Consider the following 21,478-nt stretch of genomic DNA (forward strand, 5'->3'; position numbering starts at 1 on the left):
CCGGTATTCAATAAATAACTTGTATGGTTAAGCTGGTTGCTTCTCTCTCTCTGGCTGAACCTTCCTCTTTTGTGTTTTTAGTTTCCCCCAGTCACTCTGCAGCAATGCTTCTTTTACCTACGCTAGAGATCCCTGCAGTGCCCAGAATCCTGTGGGGTTTGCTCATTAAGTAGGTTACTGCCAGTACAATTGTGTTGCGAAGGTGGGGATAGGGACACACTGAATCTGGGACACATAAGGGTAACAGCTTGAAAGTGCTGCTTGACCCAGTCCATGGAGCCCAGGGACATATACGGAGAGTCAGCTTGAAAGTGCTGCTTCGTCCAGCCCAGTGAGTCCAGGGACATAGAAGGGGTCAGCTTGACAGCGCTGATTGACCCGGTCCGCTCAGACTTGCTCTGTTAATGTATGTGGGGGTGGGGGTGTGCTCGTCCGGTTCTGGGGCTGGAGAAACCCAGCCTTAGGGCCCCTAGGTCCTGCAGGATAGCTCCGCTGGGAGGGGACTTGCAGAAGGGAGGAGTAGAGCTCCATGTGAACACACAAGGGACACAAGCAGCACATTGATCGAATTACAGGATCCCCTTCCCCAGAAAAGTAACCTGAAGAAATGAGCCTTTCCCAAAGTAATGAGCAAATCTGGTAACACCAGCCGCAGCCGTACCTGCTTAAAGGAGATGCATTTGCCCTCAGCACACGAGTACTCGGCGCAGGGCCTCACCGTCTGGTTCCTCTCGCCGGACGGGACGTGCTGTTCTGCAGGGGGGCGGGGGGGCAGTGAGAGGCCCAGCAGATCCACCAAGCAGAGCAACAGCCCTCTCCCCATCGCCTGTCACAGCCACGGCCCTCTGCCCGTCACAGCCCTCTGCCTGCTCCCCCTCCCCCATCACAACCCTCTGCCCACTCCCCCATAACCTGTCACAGCCACGGCCCTCCGCCCACTCCCCCACGCCCATCACGGCCACGGCCCTCTGCCCGCTCCCCTCCGCCATCACAGCCCTCTGCCCACTCCCCCTCCCGCATCACAGCCCTCTGCCCACTCCCCCCTCCGCCATCACAGCCCTCTGCCCGCTCCCCTCACCGCAATTTTCACAGCCCTCTTGCCCACTCCCCCTCCCCATCACACTCGTTCTGCCCGTTCCCCGCTCCCATTCACAGCCCTTGTGCCACTCTCCCCTTCCCCCGCCTTCCGCATCACAGCCTCCTTGCCCACTCCCCTCCCGCTAATCACAGCCCTCTTGCCCACCCCCATAACCCATGCGACGCCAGGCCCTCGCCACACTTCCCCTCACCCATCACGGCCACGCCCTTGACCCACTCATCCTCGTCCGCGCATCACAGCCCTCGCCCACTCCCCGATGCCATCAACGCCCTGCCGCTCCCCCTTCTCCACCACGCTCTCCTGTCCCCGCCACATCACAGGCCTCTCCGTCCACTCCCCCCATCGATGCCTCATCACGCCCTCTAGCTCCTGTCCCCGTTGCCAATCCGCCTCTGCCGCTCCCCCCGCCATCCGCCACGGCTCGCCCACTCCCCCATGCCCATCACAGCGCTCTGCTCCTCCTGCCCGCTCCCGTCCCCCCCGCCATTCCACACGGCCTCCTGGACCCACTCCCCCATCCCATCACACCTCTGCCCGCTCCCCCCCCATCACAGCCCGGACCTTCCGCCCACTCCCCTGCCAGTCACAGCCTCTGCCACTGCTCCCCTACCCCCATACAAGCCACTCTGCCCGCTGCGCCCCCTGAGCCATCACAGACCACGGCTCACTCCGCCCACTCCCGAATCTGCCGTCACCCCTTCCCCGATCCACGCCCTTCTGCCGCTCGTCCCCGCCCTATTCACATCGCCCTCGTTGCCCACTCCCCTACTCGCCCTCACAGCCTCTGCCCGCTCCCACCCCCATCCGTCGCCATCCCACCCGCAACTCGTTGCCCTCCCCCGATCCCAAATCACACCGCTCTGACTGGCCCTGTTATCAAGCCAGGCCGGCCTGCTCCCTGTGCCATCAAGCCTCTTGCCCGATCCCCCAAAACCTGTACACACGGCCACCGCCACTCCTGGCCTTCACAGCCTGCCCTTCCCCTCCCCGTCACGAGCCCTCATGCCACTCCCTCCGCCCATCACGGGCCACGGCCCCTCTGCCTGCTCCCACTGGTGCCAATCAGGCCATGGCCCTCTGCGCCGCTCCCTGCAATCACGGCCACAGCCCTCTGCCCCCTCCTCCGTCGCCCCATACACAGCCATGGGCCCATGTTAGTTTGGACATCGTGTCTCCACAGCAGTAAACTACTGATCAAGTGCCCATGTAGCCCCAGTGCCCCCCTGTGTGGCTCAGACACAATTCCTGTCACGCTGACCACCCCCATGTGTATACGAGCCTGTGCAGAGCTGCGGGAGCCGATCCCAACGGATGTGTTGCCGGGGATGCCCAGGCCTGTGCGACCCCAGCGCCCTCACACGCAAGGCCAGCTCGTACTGCCCTGGGGGGGCAGTCGTCGAGCACGTCGCACACCGGGACATTTCACACACATGCGGTTGTTTGCAGCGAAGAGGCTGCGCAGGGCGGGATCTCGGTGGATCTGCAGGAAGGAAGGGGGACATCAGTGACCCCTGCGTGGCGGGCACGGGGGCAAGGCGCAGACCACCTGCCTGAGCACTGGGTGGGGTGTCTGCTGCTGCTGGGGCAGGGGGCTTCCCTGCAATGACCGCCCTGAACGGGGTCATCGGTGGGACTGAAGCCAGGCCCTGCCCATGTCACTGGGGTGGCGGCTCGCGGGCCAGAGTCGAAAGGCGAGTAGGTGGCCAGGGCGCGAGTGGGCGTTGCCCACTCAGCGGAGCTTGGCTCTTGTGCCCCAATGAGGCCGGCTCGGGGAGAGGAGGGACGCAGTTGCGCCTGGGGGGGCCAGGGGGCCTAGACGGGTTGAGGCGAGGGACAAGGAGAAGGAGGAAGGGCCAGGAGGTGAGGCTGGTCTCCGGGCAGCGGCCGGGGCCGGGTGCCGGCTCACCGAGTTGTCGGTGCTCCGTCGACTGAAGTCCCGCAGAGGGGATGGCCGTCGCACAGCTGCCCGTTAGGGAATGGCACTCGGCGGCCAAGTGACGGCGTGTGTGGCTTAGGTCCTGGCCGGCAGGTCCGGTGCACACTAGATCGTCGCTGCCATCAGGCAGTCTCGGCTCGATCGATCGCACACAGCAGCGCGGCCCTGCCTCCCGCTGCCGCAGGGAACCGTCAGCGGCCCACGGGGTGCTGTGAGGGGAGGTTGAGCCCCAGGGAGCCCTCAGGGCTAGGTCTGCAGGGGCTGGGGCGTGCTACAGGGACCCGGGGCAGGACCGAATGGCGGCTGTCCCCTGCTCATGCCACTACAGCCCGATTGCCGGCACTCCGCAGGTTGCTGTGCGGAGGAGGAGGGCGCTGGTGTGGGGGGAGCTCCGGCAGGGGGGCACTGTGGGGGTGGTGCTGGCTGAGGGGGGAGCTCCGGCATGGGGCACAGTGGGGAGGGGTCGGGTCACTGGTGTGGGGGAGCTCCGGGAAGACGCCGTGTGGAGGGTTCGGGGGCTGGTGTGGGGAGTCCAGCGGGGGTCGTGTGGGGAGGGGGGTGCTGGCTGGGGGGAGCTCCCGGCACGGGGCACAAGTGGGGAGGGGTAGGGTGCTGGCTGTGGAGGAGCTCGGGAGAACGGACGCATTGGGGAGGGGTTCGGGGCTGGCTGTGGGGGGGCTCCCAGCAGGGGGCTCTGTGGGGAGGGGGGGTGCTGGCTGAGGGTAGGAAGCTCGGCACGGGGCACAGTTGGGGGAGGGTAGGTGGTCTGGGCTGTGGGGGAGCTCCGGCGGGGGAGCTTTGACGGCGTCGGAATGCACTGGCTGGTGGGGGAGAGCTCCCGGACGGGGCGGGTGGGAGGCGGTCAGGGTGCCTGGCTGTGGGGGAGCTCCCGGCAGGGGCGCTGTGCGGGAGGGGGGCTGGCTGTGGGGGGGCCCCGGCAGGGGGCACTGTGGGAGGGTCGGGGTCAACTGGCGCTGTGGGGGAGCCTCGGGAAGGGATGCTTGGGAGGGGTCGGCGGCGGCTGCTGTGGCGAGAGCTCCGGCACGCGGGCACAGGGGGGAGGGGTCGGGGCTGGGCTGTGGGGGGAGCTCCTGCAGGGGCACAGTGTTAGGGAGGGGTTGAGATGCTGCCATTAGATAGTAGTCTATAGTAGGTGGGGGGAAGCCCCACAGTGGGCGCTGCGGGGAGGTGGAGAGGAGCTGTGCCCCACTGCGTGATGGCCAGAGGTGAGAAAGCGCCGACCCTCGGCAGCGCCCGCCCAGCTCACCAGCGGTTTGCGGCTTGGCGCAGACAGGCGAGTCGCAGGCAGCCGTCATACTACGTGGGCGGGGTGACGGAGGGCGCGGCGGCAGCGCCGTCAGGCACTGAGCTGGGCTCTCGTCAGCCGTCCTGCAGTCCAGGCTGCCGTCGCCACCCGCGTCCTGCTGACAACAGAACCGTCCGGGACAGCAGCTGCCGGGGGCACAGGTTACCGACTGCAGTGGGGGAGAATTCAGAGGACTGGCCGGTCACATGCCGCAGGGGGTGCTGTGCGGAGCGAGGCAGGGCGCTGGCTGTGGGGGGAGCTCCCGGCAGGGGGCACTGTGGGGAGGGGTCGGGTCACTGGCTGTGGGGGGAGCTCCGGGGAAGGGATGCCTTGGGGAGGGGTCGGGGCGCTGGCTGTGGGGAGAGCTCCCGGCACGGGGCACAGTGGGGAGGGGTCGGGGTGCTGGCTGTGGGGAGAGCTCCTGGCAGGGGGCACAGTGGGGAGGGGTTGAGATGCTGGCTGTGGGGGGAGCCCCCACAAGGGGCGCTGTGGGGAGTGGGGAGGAGCTGTGCCCCACTGCCGCTGACTGGCCAGAGTGAGGAAGCCGCCGACCCCCTCGGCAGCGCCTCGCCCACTCACCAGCGGTGCGGTTGGCCGGCAGCAGGCGAGTCGCAGGCAGCGCCGTGGGCAGGGTGACGGGCAGGGCGCTGGGCAGCGCCGTCAGGCACTGAGCTGGGCTCTCGTCAGAGCCGTCCCTGCAGTCCCAGGCTCCGTCGCACACCCGCGTCCTGCTGACACAGGAACCGTCCGGGCACAGCAGCTGCCCCGGGGCACAGGTTACCCGACCTGCAGTGGGGAGAATTCAGAGGGGCTGCCCGGTCACACTGCCACCCAGCCAAGGGCAGTTCCCAGCGCAGGCCCCAGGGCAGGGGGAGGCGCACTGGCGGGAGGGTTGGCAGCTCTCGCTGTTCTCCGCACTCGGCTCCCAAGGGGGATCCAGACTCCCGGCCCATCAGCCTGGCCCCCCCACGAGCAGGGCATTCGCTCCAGAGCCTGCACAGCGGCATGGCAGGGCTCTGAGGGGGGCAGCTGCCCGTAGAGGACAGTCCAGGCAGAGTGGCGGCGCGAGGCCGGGCCTGGCGAGGGGGTGGTCGCTCCTGGGCGGAGGATGGCCCCAGCACAGCAAGGGGGAAGGCCAGTGTGGGGAGTGGGGAGCCGCGCAGGGCAGTGGACCAGCGGCTCACCTGGGCAGAAGGCCTCATCGGTGCCAGCCGGGCAGTCCCTCTTCCCATCGCACACCAGGGCCGGCGGTAGGCACAGCGCGTCCGGGCACTGGAAGTCACCGGGGGGGCACACGCACTCCCGCTCGTCACTGAAGTCCCCGCAGTCGTCATGCCCGTCGCAGCGATGCAGATAGGGCACGCACCGCCCTGCCGCACAGCCGAACTCCCCAGCCCCACATGGGGGGCCGCAGCCTGCCGGGGCCAGACGGGGTCAGACTCCTTCTACCGGGCAGCCCGGCCGGCATAGGCGAGGCATGGCCCAGATCCCCCCACCAGGCTCCCTGGGGAACGGCACATGTCCAGCAATCTGGCACTCAGGTACCGGGAGCAGGGCCCAGGTTCTCCACAGGGAGCCGGCACTCAGCTACCGGGAGCGGGGCCCAGGTTCTCCCGGGGGTCTCCACAGGGAGCCGGCACTCAGCTACCAGGAGCGGGGCCCAGGTTCTCCTAAGGGTCTCCACGGGGAGCCGGCACTCAGCTACCGAGAGCGGGACACAGACTCCCCCAGGTTCTCCACGGGGAGCCGGCACTCAGCTAGCAGGAGCCAATGGCACCGACAGGAGGGTGCAGGCCCCATGCTCTGCCGCGGGATCATCCCTCATGTCACTCACCATGCAGGACCTGCTCCACCTTCCGCTCCTGCCAGGGCCCTGTATCTGAGCCCCGTGTGCATGGGGGCAGGTCTGAGATCTCTGCCTGGGGATCTCCAGAGGGGCACAGCCGGGGCGTCACCTCACCTACCTTTGTGCCCCTCTCATGGGCCCCAGCACACGGTCTCTAGGGCCTGGCTCGGTAGCCGACTGGCCAGCTGGGTGGCCCTGCCCTGCCCCTCGCTAGCCCTGCTATCCCAGGCCCGGCCCGCGGCCTGTCACTCACCAGCCTCATCAGATTCGTCAGCGAAGCCACAGTCCAGCTCCCCGTCGCAGACGTGTGCCCGGGGGATGCAGCGCCCATTGGCGCAGCGGAACTCCTGCTGGGCGCAGCCAGGCACCGGGCAGCCATGCTCGTCCGAGTGGTCCAGGCAGTCAGCGGTGCCATCGCAGCGGTACCCCCAGGCCACGCACTGCCCGCTGGTGCACTGGTACTGCTGCGGGGCACAGCTGGGCACGCAGAACTCGTCCGAGCCGTCCCCACAGTCGTCCTCGTTGTCACAGACCCAAGCGCTGGGCACGCAGCGCCCACCCGTGCGGCAGGCGAACTCCGCCTCGGGGCAGCGAGGTGGGACCTGGCAGGGCTCTGTGGGCGCATCGCACTGCCACAGCCCAGCCTCACACGTGCTGCGGGCCGAGAGAGAGCAGCATCAGGGCCTTGCCGGGCAGGGATGCCATGGAGCAGAAGCAAAGCTCCTGAGTGATCTGTCCGTCTGTGTGTCCTTTGGGGGAACTGCCTCCCCAGGAGGGGGAGATGCCAGGGGTTGGGGCAGGCAGCGCCTAGAGAGTTCGCTGTAGCCAGGGTCAGCTCTATGGGATCTGCTGGGCCCTGGCCATCCCTAACAGCCCACAGCAGTCTCCTCAACACAGGACACAGCTCCCAGCTGGCAGGAGAGGATGGCCACCCTTCACCTACCCGTGGGGGAGCTGCCCATGGCCTCTCCTGGCTGTCACCTCAGGGCATGGGGCTGGCGGGGAGCCCCCTGGGCTGTGGCAGTGCCCCCCAGATGGGCAAAGCACGTGCCTCGAGGGCACTCGGTGGAGGCAGGCCCAGAAGATGGGCAGGAGGGAGCTGGAACAGGGGAGATGGCTGGCAGGGTACTAGCCTGAACTCACCAGTTCTTGCACTCCTGCTTCACCCCAGCGCCCGCTGGGAACGAGATGCCCTCCCAGAAACAGGGGCACTCAGCAGGGTCGATGCAGCTGCCATCTGCCGAGGCAAGCGGGAGAGCGATGCAGTCCAGGTCCTGGAGATCCCCCACATTACCCCAGGGCCCTCGGGGACTCAGGGTCCCACAACCCGCCGAGAGGGCTGCAGGGGAGCACTGAGAGAGACAGCCTTTCTCCCACCCTGTTCCCGAGCAGCCAGCTCTATGGGGTGAGAGCCCATCCCCAGTGCAGGCATCTCCCACAGTCTGCTTCTGAGCTAGGGTGGAGTGAGGGGCATCCTGGCTTCAGGGCTGGCACAGTGTGGCTGTGCCGAAGTGGGAATGTTCTGGCTGTGTTCTATGAATGCTGAGTGGGGATCATTGACCTGGGAAGGTGGCAGGGGAGTTGTGCTGGGACTGCCGGCACTGGGGAAGGGAGGATACCTGAGCATGTCACCTGAGAACCAGGAGGGGGGTTGGAGGCCAGGTAACACCTCTGCCCGGGACACTGGACAAAGGACACAAAGCCTGGGGGAGGAGCTGGGGGGAGGCTGAGTGAGAGGCTGGAGGGAGTTTCAGTTTGGGGCTGCCTGGGAAAGAGAGGGGCGACATGACCAACAGGGCTGTGGCCTCCCTCGGGCCCCCAGATGGACCTAACTGTCACGGACTCACAGATCGTGCCCACACTTGGCCCTGTGCAGTCCGTGGGGGGTGCCCCTTTCAGTGAGACACCCCTTCTCGGGGGTCCACTCTCTGTCGGGGTCAGGCCCCTCCACCTCCTGGAGCCGCACCTCTCTGAGCCTTAGCACATCCTGTCTCTGTCGTGAGCCCCCTCCGGGAGTCCACGCACTCTGGACCCCCTGGGCCTCTTCACCCCCAAAGGGGCTGATGCAACCCTGTTCTCTAGACCAGAGTGACTCTCAGCCAGCATAAAACAGGAGGGTTTATTGAGAGTTGAACACAGCACAGGAAACTCTCAGGGCCTCAGGCCTGGCCTCTCACAATAACAGCACATCCCAGTCTCCCTGCATCCAGGTGGGCTCTGCCTGCTTCCCCTCGCCAGCCCGAGCCCCCCTGCTTCCCAGCTGGGTCTCTGATATCCCCGGCCTCAAGCCCCGCCTCAGTCCATTGTCTTCTCTCCAGGTAAACAGGGTCGTAAACAGGAAGGCCTGAGTCCCCTTTCCTCGCAGCTCTCCTCTGGCTGGAACCGGCTGGTCAGGTCACCGGGGTCCTCTCTCTGCAGCCCATTGTCCTCCCACTGGCCAGAACCGGTTGTGTCTCCTGGGCTGGGGTCCCTCTCCGGTCCTCTGTAACAACAAACTCCCTCTCCCCTCACCTCGTTAAACCAGTAACACCCAGGTACATTGAGTCTCACCCCCTGTGCATGCAAACCCTGGAAAAGACAGAAAACCCCAAGAAAACCCCCACTTCTTCACACTAACTAAAGGGGGTCCTATTGTCTGTACTGGCAAGACCTGTTTTGGACCGTGTTCCTGTCATCTAAACAAACCTTTGTCTTACTGGCTGGCTGAGAGTCACGTCTGACTGCGAAGTGGGGGTGCAGGACCCTGTGGCTCCCCCAGGACCCCGTCCGGGCAGACTCGCTGTGGGAAGTGCACGAAGGGCCTTATGCTGAATGCTCCAAGGGAGAGGAGGCTCCCCAAAGTCCTGACTGGCTTTGTGGGGAGCAGTTCCAGAGCATCGCCCGGGGACTCCGTGACAGTGGCACCAAGGGGCACCGAGTGGGGACGCAGCATCCCCCAGACCTGCTGGGATGCTGTGTATAGGAAAGGTGACCACCTCTATCACTTAAATCTTGTATAAAGTCTATCATGTAAGGTATCACCGGAAGAGTTATGATTTGCTAAGTGATGTGTGTATCAGCTAGGTATGGGGAAGGAGGAATATTGGCTGTTTGTTCCTGGGCAACACTCCCAGAGAGATTGACGTCAGGGCTAGCCAGCGAGGTGTTGGTGGCCCATTAAGGACACTTCATTCTCACAACGGGCCATTGGAGAAACTCATCCCACCCAGCTGGCCTTTCTTGCAGACGCCTCAGGCAGCCTGGGGTCAGTGGCCGCCCGTCACTCAGCCAACCACACAAGGCCATGTGACCTAAGACTCCATCTTATACCAGTAACTGTCCATGCTCACGTGACCCTGGACTCCATCTTGGGCCAGTCACTTCCCAGGCACCTGGGCTGTGACACCACAGCTTTGTCTCTTTCCTGCTCTGGGCACTGGCTGGGAGCCCCGGGCTGGAACGCCGATGGGGGACTGTGGTTCTGGCTGCTTGTGAACCAATGTGGTGACACAAGAACGAGTCGCTTTTTGTTACTGGTTCAATGACTCTAATCACGGAATAAACCACCAGTTTTGGGGCTTGTCTCCCCATTTCTGGCAGCCTGCCCTGAGTGGGGCATACTCAGTGTGGCCCATCCCAGGCCCCGAGTCACACCTGGGACAGGCTCCCTCTCCCCACACCCCAGGCTGAGGGGCTGGGCCGATGGAGATTTGCTGGAAATGGAGGCAGCAGTGGCATTGCCTGTGCCATTCTGATCAGATTGCTGCCCCTGGCGCCCCCGTCACCACCCTGCCCCCAGCCTCCAGTTACACCAGCACCTCCAGCACTGCCCTGCCCCCAGCACTGCCCTGCCCCCAGCATCCTCAGTACTGCCCTGCCCCCAGCACCCGCAGCACCACTCTGCCTCCAGCACCCCGTCACCATAGCACCCCCAGCACTGCCCTGCCCCCAGCCTCCAGTCACAGCAGCACCCCCAGCACCACCCTGCCCCTAGCCTCGCCCTGCCCCCAGCCTCCAGTCACACCAGTACCTCCAGCACCACCCTGCCCCTAGCCTCGCCCTGCCCCCAGCCTCCAGTCACACCAGTACCTCCAGCACCACCGTCACCGCCCTGCTCCCAGCGCCCCATCACCGTCCTGTCCCCAGCACCCTGTCACCACTCTGCCCCCAGCAGCTCACCATGCAGAACCCTCCCGTCGGGGCAGAAGCAGCCCTCCACACAGGAGATGGCATCACAGTGCTCGGCGGGCTCCAGGCCGAAGTTCTTGCAGGTCTGCGGGCAGGCGGGGCCGCAGGCTTCGTACTCCAGCCCGTTGTCGCACTGCATGGCTGGCAGGGAGACACGGAGGCAGGAATCACGGCCACCTGCGCTCCGGGGGCTCAGGAGGCCTGGGAGCCAGGCTACTGAGACTACATGCTGCAAACAGCCCCACCCCGGGGACACAGAGCCCTCTTGCCTCCATCCTGGCCTGGGAAACCTGCTGCTGCCACCCGCTGGGGCAGGGATGGGGGGAGAGGACAAAACCACAGGGCCTGGGCTCTGCTGGGGCGCCCCTCTGTCCCGCCCCCTCTCCAGCCCCGACAGCTAGCCAGATACCTGAGGCTGGACGCGCTCTGCCATGGACCCCACAGCTGTGGCTGGGGAGCAGATAGCCCTAGGGGGAGCCCCCGGCCCATCCTGACCCACAGGGGAGCTCTGCCCACAGCCGCCAGCCCCAGCCCCTATCTCCAGGCTCAGCCCAGGGCGGGCACTCACGACACAGCTCCTGGCTCCTCCAGCGGACGTACACCCCGCGCTGGTTACACTCCTCAGCGTAGGCCGCGATGGCTGTGCACAGACACTCGCAGTCCCCCCCGGAGTCGCACCTGCCAACACACAGTGCTGCATCAGTTGCCAGGGAGAGGGGCAGCCGACGCCACTCACAAGCCAGATGTGACCTGGGTGGGGGATTCATCTCCGGGTCCAGCCTGCCTCCCCTACAGTCCCGTGGAAAGGGAGGGGAACCCAGACTCCATGCTCAGACCTGAGGGCAAGGGGAAGCCAACCTGGGTCCACTCAGCCTGGAACTTCTCCCATGCACAAAGACCCCCCAGAGACACACAAACTTGGCCTCCTGCCTCTTCTCTAGGAGCTGTGCTGGCACCAGAGGGGGCTCTCACTCCCTCCCTACCATCCCTCATGCCAGTCCTGAGCCCCCCATGATCCCCAGGATAGGCCTGAGCAGAGCCAGGGGAGGCCAGCACCTGCTGCCCGGCTCTCAAACCAAACCCCTGCACAGACTACTGGCTGCAGGGAACGGCATGGGGCCCTGCCGCCTGTGACAGAGTGGGAATTGTTTAGAATGTGTTGTATGAATATTGTGTGTGCCTCAGTTTCCCCTATGTGGTACATGGGTAACTGGGTGGGGGGAAGGATTGTTTACTCTTTGCAGAGCCCCAGAGGGCCCGGCTGCCTGGGGCCCATGCCCATGTATAGTCCCAGAGGACAATGCCCATTACAAATGCCTGGACATTTGGTACCTAACAACAAATGACCATAGACAGCCACCGTGTGTGTGTGTGTGTGCGCACGTGCGCTGGAGGGCCAGGTGGGGCTGAATGCTCCTGGACTGGGTCTAAAGAGAAGTCAGAGAGCTCTGGGACTGAGTCCAATGGACCATGTGTGACGTTATGAGTGTAATATAATATCTCAGTGAAAGGTGACAGGGCCAGAAAGAGTTAATTAACTCAAAAAGACCAGGAGTACTTGTGGCACCTTAGAGACTAACAAATTTATTTCAGCATGAGCTTTCGTGAGCTACAGCTCACTTCTTCGGATGCACAGAATGGAACACACAGACAGGAGAGATTTATACATACAGAGAACATACAGCTCACTTCTTCGGATGCACAGAATGGAACACACAGACAGGAGATATTTATACATACAGAGAACATGAAAAGGTGGAAGTTCCCATACCAACAGGAAGAGTCTAATCAATTGAGATGAGCTATCACAAAAGCTCATGCCGAAATAAATGTGTTAGTCTCTAAGGTGCCACAAGTTCTCCTGTTCTTTTTCCGGGTACAGACTAACAGGGCTGCTACTCTGAAACCTTTAATTAAAACTCACAGACTCACCTGACCCATGGGTGAGCCTTAGAGACTTGTCAGGAAAATATGTAAATAACCAGAGCTTTGAAATGTGAGTCTGCATTGTTAGAGGCAGAGGGGTAGCAATTTGCTGAGGGCTTGTGATGTCAGCAAACAAGTCTTGTCTATCGCTATAGCTTTGATTCAAAGATTACAAAAAGGAATATTAACATTTCGGAAGATACTTGAGTGACATAGTAATATTGTCTATGTGCCTCTGTGAAGGTTAATAGGTGGAGGAGGGATAGCTCAGTGGTTTGAGTACTGGCCTGCTAAACTCAGAGATGTGAGCTCAATCCTTGAGGGGACCACTTAGGGATCTAGGGCAAAAATCAGTACTTGGTCCTGCTAGTGAAGGCAGGGGCTGGACTCAATTACCTTTCAAGGTCCCTTCCAGTTCTAGGAGATTGGTACAGCTCCAATAATTATTATTATTTTTTAATCAAGGTTGTGGTAACCTGTATCTGAACTGTTTAATGGATAAATTACCCTGTGCTAATTGCCAGGATGTTTGGGAGAAAGAGAGTTAAGCTTATTATTTTCTCAGGCCGAAAGGCTGCTGGAAATGTATAAAAATCTGGGGACATGATCCTACTTCATCTCAGATCTGCTTTGGGTTTAAAGAGGGGGAAACCCTAAGCCACAAGAATTGAGATCCCCAGTCACTGACTAGAGCCACTCTGAAAATGGACATTGTATAACCTATGGACTATTTCTAAAAGGACTTTTGGCAGCTACAAGCTCACCTCTGCTGTGTATCTGAACCTCAAGAATTGAATTCAAGTCTGTCTGTAGACTGATCTGTTAACCAACACTCTCTCTCTTTTCTTGTTTAATAAATTTTAGCTTTGTTAATAAGAAATTGGCTCTACGTGTGTATTTTGGGTAAGATCTAAGTTATAATTGGACCTGAGTGTGTGGCTGATCCTTTGGGATTGGAAGAACCTTTTCTATTATATGATGAGATAAGATTTTCAGTGATCATCATTGTCACGGAGTGCAGGGGAGTCAGTGCCCTGCACCCCTCTTCCTGAGATTCACCGGGACTCTCAGCCAGCCAGTAAAACAGAAGGTTTATTAGACGACAGGAACACAGTCCCAAGCGGAGCGGGTAGGTACAACCAGAACCTCTCAATCAAGTTCTTCTGGGGGGGTTCAGGGAGCTTAGACCCCAGCCTGGGGATCCCTGTATTGCACCTCCCAGCCCCAAATGCAAGCTAAAAATTCCTCCAGCAGCTCTCTCCCCCCTCCCCTTTGCTCCTCCTCCCCTTTGTTCAGTCTCCCAGGCAGAATGTGTCACTTCTCCCAACCCCGCTCCTGGCTCGGGTTACAGCTCAGGGAGCTTCCTTCTCATCCCCAATGTAACCTCCCTGCAACGTTCCCAGGTCAAATCCACCCGCTCCCTGCTCTGTCACAATCATCGTATCTGACAGGCGTGTCTGGATGGAGGCCTGAGGCTGGGCACTTTAAGGGAACTGAGTTGTTTGGACTCTGAGTAACCAGGGAGGTGCTACAGAAGCTGTTCTGTGCTGGCTGGTAAATCTACGTCTTGGCAGATCCACCAGCGTTTGGGGTTTGTCCGCCCCGGTCTGTTTGCAGTTCGCCCTGATTGAGCGACCTCAGCAGGCTCCCACGGGCAGCACTGTCACAGCTTGTCCCAGCAGGCAGGGAAGCTGAGGGGTGGATCCCCATGAGAATGTGACCCTGGGGGAGCTGACACAGAGAGGGGTCCTCCTAGCGACTGTTCCAGAGCCGCGCGAGAGCACCGGGCCTGTGGATCCAGGACAGCTCCCCTCAGCAGCCCTCAGCCCCCAGGCCCCAGAGCCTGCCCTCCCGCCCAGCCCAGCCCCCAGCACCTACCCGCAGGCATCGAAGACACACCAGTCGTAGAACTGGTGGCAGGGCACCTCCTCGTGGCACGGGGCAAAGAGATGCTGCATGATGATGCTGCAGCGCTTCCGGGCCCAAGTCCCACGGTGAGCATTCGCCTGGGAACCAGAGATGGGAATGAGAGCACCTCGAATTCCCAGCCACTGCAACACCCCCACATCTGGGTACCCCAAATTCCCAGCCACTGCAACACCCCTGCAGCTCAGCACCCTGAATTCCCAGCCACCGCAACACCCCTGCAGCTCAGCACCCTGAATTCCCAGCCACCCCAACACCGCTGCTGCTCAGCACCCCGAATTACTAGCCACTGCAACACCCTCACGTCTGGGTACTCCGGATTCCCAGCCACCGCAACACCTCTGCTGCTCAGCACCCCGAATTCCCAGTCATCCCAACACCCCTGCAGCTCAGCACCCTGAATTCCCAGCCACTGCAACACCCACACAGCGGGGTACCCCGAATCCCCAGCCACCGCAACACTTCTGCAGCCCAGCACCCTGAATTCCCAGCCACCCCAACACCCCTGCTGCTCAGCACCCCGAATTCCCAGCCACCGCAACACCCCTGCAGCTCAGCACCCTGAATTCCCAGCCACTGCAACACCCACACAGCGGGGTACCCCGAATCCCCAGCCACCGCAACACTTCTGCAGCCCAGCACCCTGAATTCCCAGCCACCCCAACACCCCTGCTGCTCAGCACCCCGAATTCCCAGCCACCGCAACACCCCTGCAGCTCAGCACCCTGAATTCCCAGCCACCCCAACACTCCTGCTGCTCAGCACCCCGAATTCCCAGCCACCACAACATCCCTGCAGCTCAGCACCCCGAATTCCCAGCTGCTGCAACACCCCTGCAGCCCAGCAACCCGAATTCCCAGCCGCCGCAGCACCCCTGTGTCCCGGCACCCCAAATTCCCAGCCACCACAACACCTCAGCATCCCAGCACCCTGAATTCCCAGCCACAGAAACACCCCAGTATCCCAGCTGCAGCAGTATTGCAGGCTCCGGTCCACCCCCGCCACACTCCAGCCTTCAGCGCCCCGGCCTCCGCCCAGCACAGCACTCCCCTGCCGGCACGGGTTTCCTCTCCCCTGCCAGCTCCTGGACATACGATGCAGGGGTGCTCGAAGTCCTCGTTGTTGACCTCGGGGCACAGGAGGCTGACGCGCCAGGAGTTGCCGAACAGGTCAGAGGTGGGCTCCACGACGCCCTGCCGGCTGGTGAAGTCGTTCTCCGTGTCCCCGTCGAAATTCCCGCACAGCCCCGCCACGCGGCCCTGGTACCGGGGGTCCAGTTTCACGTACACTCGAGTGCCTGGGGGGGAAAGAGAAGTGGGCTCGGGGGTCTGCTGGGGGGAGGGATAGGAGCTCTGCATTCCCAGGAGCTCCATCGGGGGGGGCGCACCCCCCCAGGGTCCCCCAACTCCCTCACCAGGCTCTAGGGGAAATTCAGCCTGACCCCAGAGTACCAGCAGGCTCTCACTCCAGCGAGGGAATGGCTGGGTGCCCCTGCCTGTACGGCAGGATAAGGATCAGGCCCCAGCAGGGAGATGTACCAGCAGAACAGGGCAGGGGGCAGCCCCACGACCAGGGAGGTTTCTGAGTAGGCCAGACAGAGCCCTGGAGCACAGACTATAGGGAGCGACCCTGCCCCCGGCCCCAGGGCAGATCAGATGGAACAAGAAGTTCCCGTTCTCACTGATTTCCAGGAGTCATGGACGGGCAGCAGGGCCCAGGTGGCAGCCCAGGAGGCCATCAGGGAAATAAGCCATGTGCTTCCCATGTCCCGCCTGGCAGGGCCCTGCCCCCGCGACCTGGCAGAATTCCGCCCCCATAGCCGGGCCTCACCGCCGTCCCACAGCACGCTCAGCCCCAGCTGGGAGATGAGGATGAGAAAGACACCAGCTCGCTCCAGGGTCAGGCCATTCCCACTGTAGGTCTTTGGGGGCCGCACTGAGACTCCATTCACTGTCACGTCCTTTCCTGGTCACAAGTAGAAAAATCAGAGTGTAGAGGGACAGTCAGTGTCTGGGGAGCTCCCCCCAGCCGCAGGGCCTTGCACAGATCACAGCCTGGGAAACACAGCACACTGCAGAACAACACCCAGCACCACGTAGCACTGCGCCGCCCCACAATGCAATGCACCGCACCACTCTGTGATGCAATGCAACGCTGTGTCATGCAATACAATGCAATGCAACACACCACACCACACTGCCCTCTGATGCAATGCAAGGTAAGGCATACTGCGCCGTTCTATGATGCACCGCACCACATCGCACTGCCCTGCAATGCACCGCACCAAGCTGCCCTCTGACGCAATACACCGTTACACACCACCCCACGATAGCATACAATGCACCACACTGCCGCGCCGAATAACGTAGCACACCACACTGTTGGGGACGCACTTGGTACGACCCAGCTAATTCGGGAGAATGGAAGGCCACGAGAGCCGATGAAGTCCTCTTGTTCTGAGCCATAGTGCACCAGCTCCTCCATTTTGAGTTTTACTCCTCCATGTTTGACCTCAGCTTGCCCTTGTTGGGAGGGGCTACTCCTCCTCCCTCAGTTGCTGGGCAGATTTAACCTTTGAGCGGGAAACTGGACTGTTACCAGGCAGACTTAGGCTTGGGCGGGGACAGTGTGACTGACAGATCATGTTATAACGTGACGGGTTTGGGTTCTCGAATAAATAGTCAGGTCAGCTGTTTGTTTCCCCCGCTTGATCTGAGTCCTGGGTGGCTCCAGGCGTCTTATTTGAGCTCAAATAAAGTTTGGTTGCTTCTCCACCCTGATGTGTTTAATTGGTTGCGAAGCACACCGGGCAACGGACCCAACCGTTGCCTCCCTCAGGCACTCTGTGCCAGCCACAACACTGATGCAATGGTGCAATGCACATCAGACTGCGATGCACCGCACTGCACCACAATACCACACCCCGCACTGTAACGCACCACACTGCAATACTGCCAGACTACAATGCAATAAAATGCAACGGTGCAGTGCACAATTTGACTGTGATGGCTCTGCTAACCAGGGAACTTACAACTCCCTTCCCCTTCCTCCTCAGTGCACTCCCCCTTCCTCCTGGCCAGGCAAGGGGCAGGGGCCTGGTGTGAGCCCTGCTGGGAGGTGCCAGGCTCCAGTGGCTGCAAGCAGTGCCCGCATGGCTGTTGAGAGGCCTTAGCCGGAGGCGCAGAGGCAGCGCAGGAACCACTGCAGAGCAGGCTGTGGCTGCCAGCCGGCGGGTGCAGGACTGCGTGGGGCTTGTGGGGGAGCGGCAGCGGCTGGGCAGGGAGCCAGTGCAGAGGGGCCCCAGTGAGAGACATGAACTGCGCCTGGCCTGGGAACCCACAAGCTCCAAGTTGCTGGGACAGACTGGCTGGAGAGCCGGGCTCTGGCCTGCCCTGCCCAGGGGCCAGCTGGGAACCTCTAGCGCTCACTTCTCCTGGAAGGGTTCACGGCTCTGCCCCCGCACCCCCTGTTGGTGTCACTAGGTAACTCGGGAAAATGGAAGACCACGAGCGTCGATAAAGCCCTCCTGCTCAGGCCTCAATGAACCATTGTTCCTCCATGTTTAACACTTTGTGTAATCTAGTGTAACTTAATGTGTTAATAGCTGTAAAATGTGATGTCAGCAGTTAGTTTTCTGATTGTAACAGCCAGTTCTCTGCTGTAATACACTGGAGCTAAATTGAAGCAAGTTTCAAGGCCACTCTTAGATACAGCATACATGTCTCTATAGCAGAAAGGGGAGAGGGAGGGGAAAGACAAAAAGATTGAGTGAGAAAAGATACTGCAGCTGGATGGGAAAGGAGGGGAGAGTGAAAGATCAGTTAGTCAGCAAGAAAAAGTTTTGTAGTAAACAACTGGGATAAAAAAAGGAAGAAACTGCTTGTTTTAGGGGTGCAGGATTTGAGATTGCATTCTCCCACGCACCTTATTTGCTTGTGTTTGCTTCTCCACCCTGGTGTGTTCATTGGCGCTACGCACTCCGGGCCACGAACCGCTGTTGCTTAGCCTCTGGCACTTTGTGCCGGCAACACCCCCACAGGGCAACAGCCCCCCACCTCTCAGCAGGTGCACGACGGTGTTCCCGATCTCCCCCCACAGGGCGCCAGCCCCCACCTCTCAGCAGGTGCACAACGGTGTTCCCGATCCCCCCCCACAGGGCGCCGGGCGCCAGCCCCCCACCTCTCAGCAGGTGCACGACGGTGTTCCCGATCCCCCCCCACAGGGCGCCAGNCCAGCAGGGGCACGACGGTGTTCCCGATCCCCGCTCCACAGGGCGCCAGCCCCCCACCTCTCAGCAGGTGCACAACGGTGTTCCCGATCCCCCCCCACAGGGCGCCAGTCGCCAGCCCCCCACCTCTCAGCAGGTGCACAACGGTGTTCCCGATTCCCCCCTCCACAGGGCGCCAGCCCCCAACCTCTCAGCAGGTGCACGACAGTGTTCCCGATCCCCCCCCACAGGGCGCCAGCCCCCCACCTCTCAGCAGGTGCACGACGGTGTTCCCGATCACCACCACCACAGACTTGGTGCAGGTGACGCCGCTGGTGCCGCAGGGCACGTTCTCGGAGGTGACGGTGAAGAGGCCGCTGCCCTCGCGTGCCAGGATGTACTCGCAGTCCCCCAGGAAGGAGAAGGCCCGCCCGTCGAAGGTGATGTAGTGCGGGTCTCCTGTGGCCACGCAGGTCCCCGCGCAGTGGTGGCTGCTGCACTGCCAGCGACGGCTCCGGCACACGCTGCACAGCAAGGGAGAGGGGTGTCAGGACTCAGCCACCCTGCAGACCCTGGCACCGCCAGCACACCCAGCCCCAGGCCCTGACACCACTCCGGGCCCTAGCAGCACCGCCAGCCCAAGGCACAGCTCCGGTACATCCCACTTGGCTCCTTAGCACTGCGCCAGCCCCAGCCCTGCCCTCCACAGCAGCCCCACACCACCTCCCACCCGCTCCACATGGTCAGGGCCGCCAGCCTGGAGAGGCTGGGCAGCGGATCTCTTACCAGGTGTTGCAGTCCTTGGCGATGGTGTCGTTGGGCAGGTACAACCTGCCATTATGGTGGCAGGGACACTCGTCCGGGGAGACGCAGTGCTCGTTCTGGGTGGAGGAAGAGGAGAGTGAGAATGGCCTCAAGGTCCCAGGGTTCCCAGGAGACCAGGGCAGGGCAGAGGTGGCCCAGTTCACTCTATGTTGGGCAGGTCTGCGAGGGGAAAGGGCTCCCCTGGCAGTGGGATCCAGCCCACCTCCTCTGCGGCTCAAGCCCAAGCAGGAGGTCAACCCAGGGGTCTGGAGGTGAAAGATCTCCCCTTCCCCGGTGACTCCCCTGCCCAAGGGGCTCAGTCTCTGCTTGGAGGGGCTGGGAATGCCCCCAGCTCTGCCACAATGTGGGGACGCTTTGTCATGTTTCTGAGCATCTGTGTGTGCCTCAGTTTCCCCTATGTGCTGCTTTGTTACCAGTAGGGGAACAGGGTGTTTGCTCTCAGGGCAGGCTGAGACATGGTTGTGGGTGTCCCTAGCTGGCTGGGCCTGGTCCCCGTCTCAGTGGAGCTCCTGAGAAGACAACGGCAAATCCAGTTGCCCGGATATTGACATCTAGCAACCAAGACCCAGTGGGAGATAGATTCCACCTGCCTCACCCTCATTCTCTGCAGGGGGGGCTGGACAAGGATCCCCGGTGGGAGAACACAGGGCTGGGAGTTGGGGTACGTGGGGGTCGCAGGAAGCAGTCGGGGCTCTCACCTGGACTCTGACCAAGGAGGCCGCACAGACAGACGGACGGAGCCGGACCCGAGGGTTCCCCACAGCCAGGCTGGGCTCGGGGCTGGCCAGGACGGACCCTCCTTCACCCTTCACTGCCCCAGGCTGCCTGACGGCCCCCTAGGCTGGGCGCCAGCTAACGAGTGAACCCGGCTGTGCCCGCGCTGGGAGTGGCCCTGCCGGGGCTGGGTGAGGGGCCCTGATCCCTGCGAGTGGCTGAGTCTCCCTCAGGGGCTGTCTCGGGGGACTCGCTGACCGGAGCTCACGGGGGGCGGGGGGGCTGCAGGCTTAGAGGGTCAGTCTAGGGGGCGGTGAGGCTGCATGGCTCATCCTGGAGGCAGAGCGGGACCCCCAGGGGGGCTGGCCCAGAGAAGGGGCCTCCCAGAGACTGTCCCAAAGCTGGGGGTGCAGCCCCAAGCCTGGAGTCCGTGACTGTCCCCGTGCCCAGCGCACGGCTCCCAGGCCAGGGCAGAGCCCGGGGAGGGAATGGGAGACTCACGAAGAAGACGGTGCCTGGTGGGCAGACGCAGCCGTTGGAGAGGCCCGGGCAGCTCAGGTTGCTCTCGGCAGTGGCGCAGGTGCGCAGGCAGGACCCATGGGCGTAGACCAGCTCCCCGGGGCAGAAGGCGGCTTCGGGACAGCTGTTGTCAGTGCAGTTCCAGAGCCCGTTCACGCAGACGCTGCAAGGCAGGGCCCCGGGTAAGGGGAACGCCGCAGCGACCAGCCCGCCGGAGACCCAAGGGAAGGGATCAAACCCTCCACCTCGGATGGAGGCTTTAGAGGGAAGCTTTCCTCACCCCTGGCCCATTCCGGCCCACTGAGGGGTCCTCGCACCTTCCCCGGACACAGCTGGGACTGGCCACACTCGGCACAGGACACCGGGCTGATGTGCTCCGGCAGCTCCTATGTGAAAACCAGCTCTCTGCTCGTGCCCCCGCATGGCCCTGTGCACCCCCCAGGTTCCCAGCCAGAGCGCGGCGGCCCCGGTCCCACGAGACTCAGCACCACTCTGGAACAGGGCACAGCCTCAGGCACTGGTTCAGGAGTGGGGCAGCCCACAAGTCCTGGCAATGCAGCCTGTGGGCACCTCTCAGCCGCTGGGGTCCCCCCACCCTTCGCAGGCTCTACACAGAGTGACTGGAGCCCCTGGAGTCAGGGCAGCCCAGCCCCTGCCACGGGACCGGGGGTCACCCTGCCTACTGCAAGCCAGGTTAGACGACAGGGCCCCCCTGCCCAGCGCTCCTGGGAGCCAGCTGGTCCTCTCCCCATCCCAAAAAGGGCTGAGAGTCCCTAATGGCAGCCCAGCGCCCCAGCACAGCACGGGGCAGCACTGACTGAGGGAGCGCGCCTCTCACTGAGCCCCCACCCCGCAGCCCAGAGCCCCCCGCCAAGCCCGCCTCGCGCCCCAGGACCCCCTGCTGCCTCCCATCCTGCTCCCCACAGCCCAGTGCCCCTTGGCGAGCCCCCATCCTGCTCCCCAGCACCCCCTGCTGCCTCCCATCCTGCTCCCCACAGCCCAGTGCC

The 21,478-nt window shown here is 62.5% G+C and overlaps 1 protein-coding gene across 1 annotated transcript in view; it reads right to left on the minus strand.

Moving 5' to 3' along the window:
* LOC116838058 (SCO-spondin-like) overlaps positions 1-21,478 on the minus strand; it is a 168,823-nt gene that overhangs the window by 115,750 nt on the left and 31,595 nt on the right. Inside the window, exons 17-29 of the mRNA XM_075063419.1 lie at positions 20,454-20,634; positions 19,200-19,294; positions 18,681-18,937; positions 16,037-16,171; positions 15,301-15,503; positions 14,159-14,286; positions 10,923-11,032; positions 10,346-10,495; positions 7,331-7,424; positions 6,441-6,841; positions 5,526-5,756; positions 4,913-5,127; positions 4,303-4,459 (exon numbers count right to left, since the gene is read on the minus strand). Coding sequence (XP_074919520.1) covers positions 4,303-4,459; positions 4,913-5,127; positions 5,526-5,756; positions 6,441-6,841; positions 7,331-7,424; positions 10,346-10,495; positions 10,923-11,032; positions 14,159-14,286; positions 15,301-15,503; positions 16,037-16,171; positions 18,681-18,937; positions 19,200-19,294; positions 20,454-20,634 — 2,357 coding nt within the window. The remainder of the gene's footprint in view (positions 1-4,302; positions 4,460-4,912; positions 5,128-5,525; positions 5,757-6,440; positions 6,842-7,330; positions 7,425-10,345; positions 10,496-10,922; positions 11,033-14,158; positions 14,287-15,300; positions 15,504-16,036; positions 16,172-18,680; positions 18,938-19,199; positions 19,295-20,453; positions 20,635-21,478) is intronic.

The sequence above is a fragment of the Chelonoidis abingdonii genome, chromosome 2 (assembly GCF_003597395.2).
Source record: "Chelonoidis abingdonii isolate Lonesome George chromosome 2, CheloAbing_2.0, whole genome shotgun sequence".
Lineage (NCBI taxonomy): Eukaryota > Metazoa > Chordata > Testudines > Testudinidae > Chelonoidis > Chelonoidis abingdonii.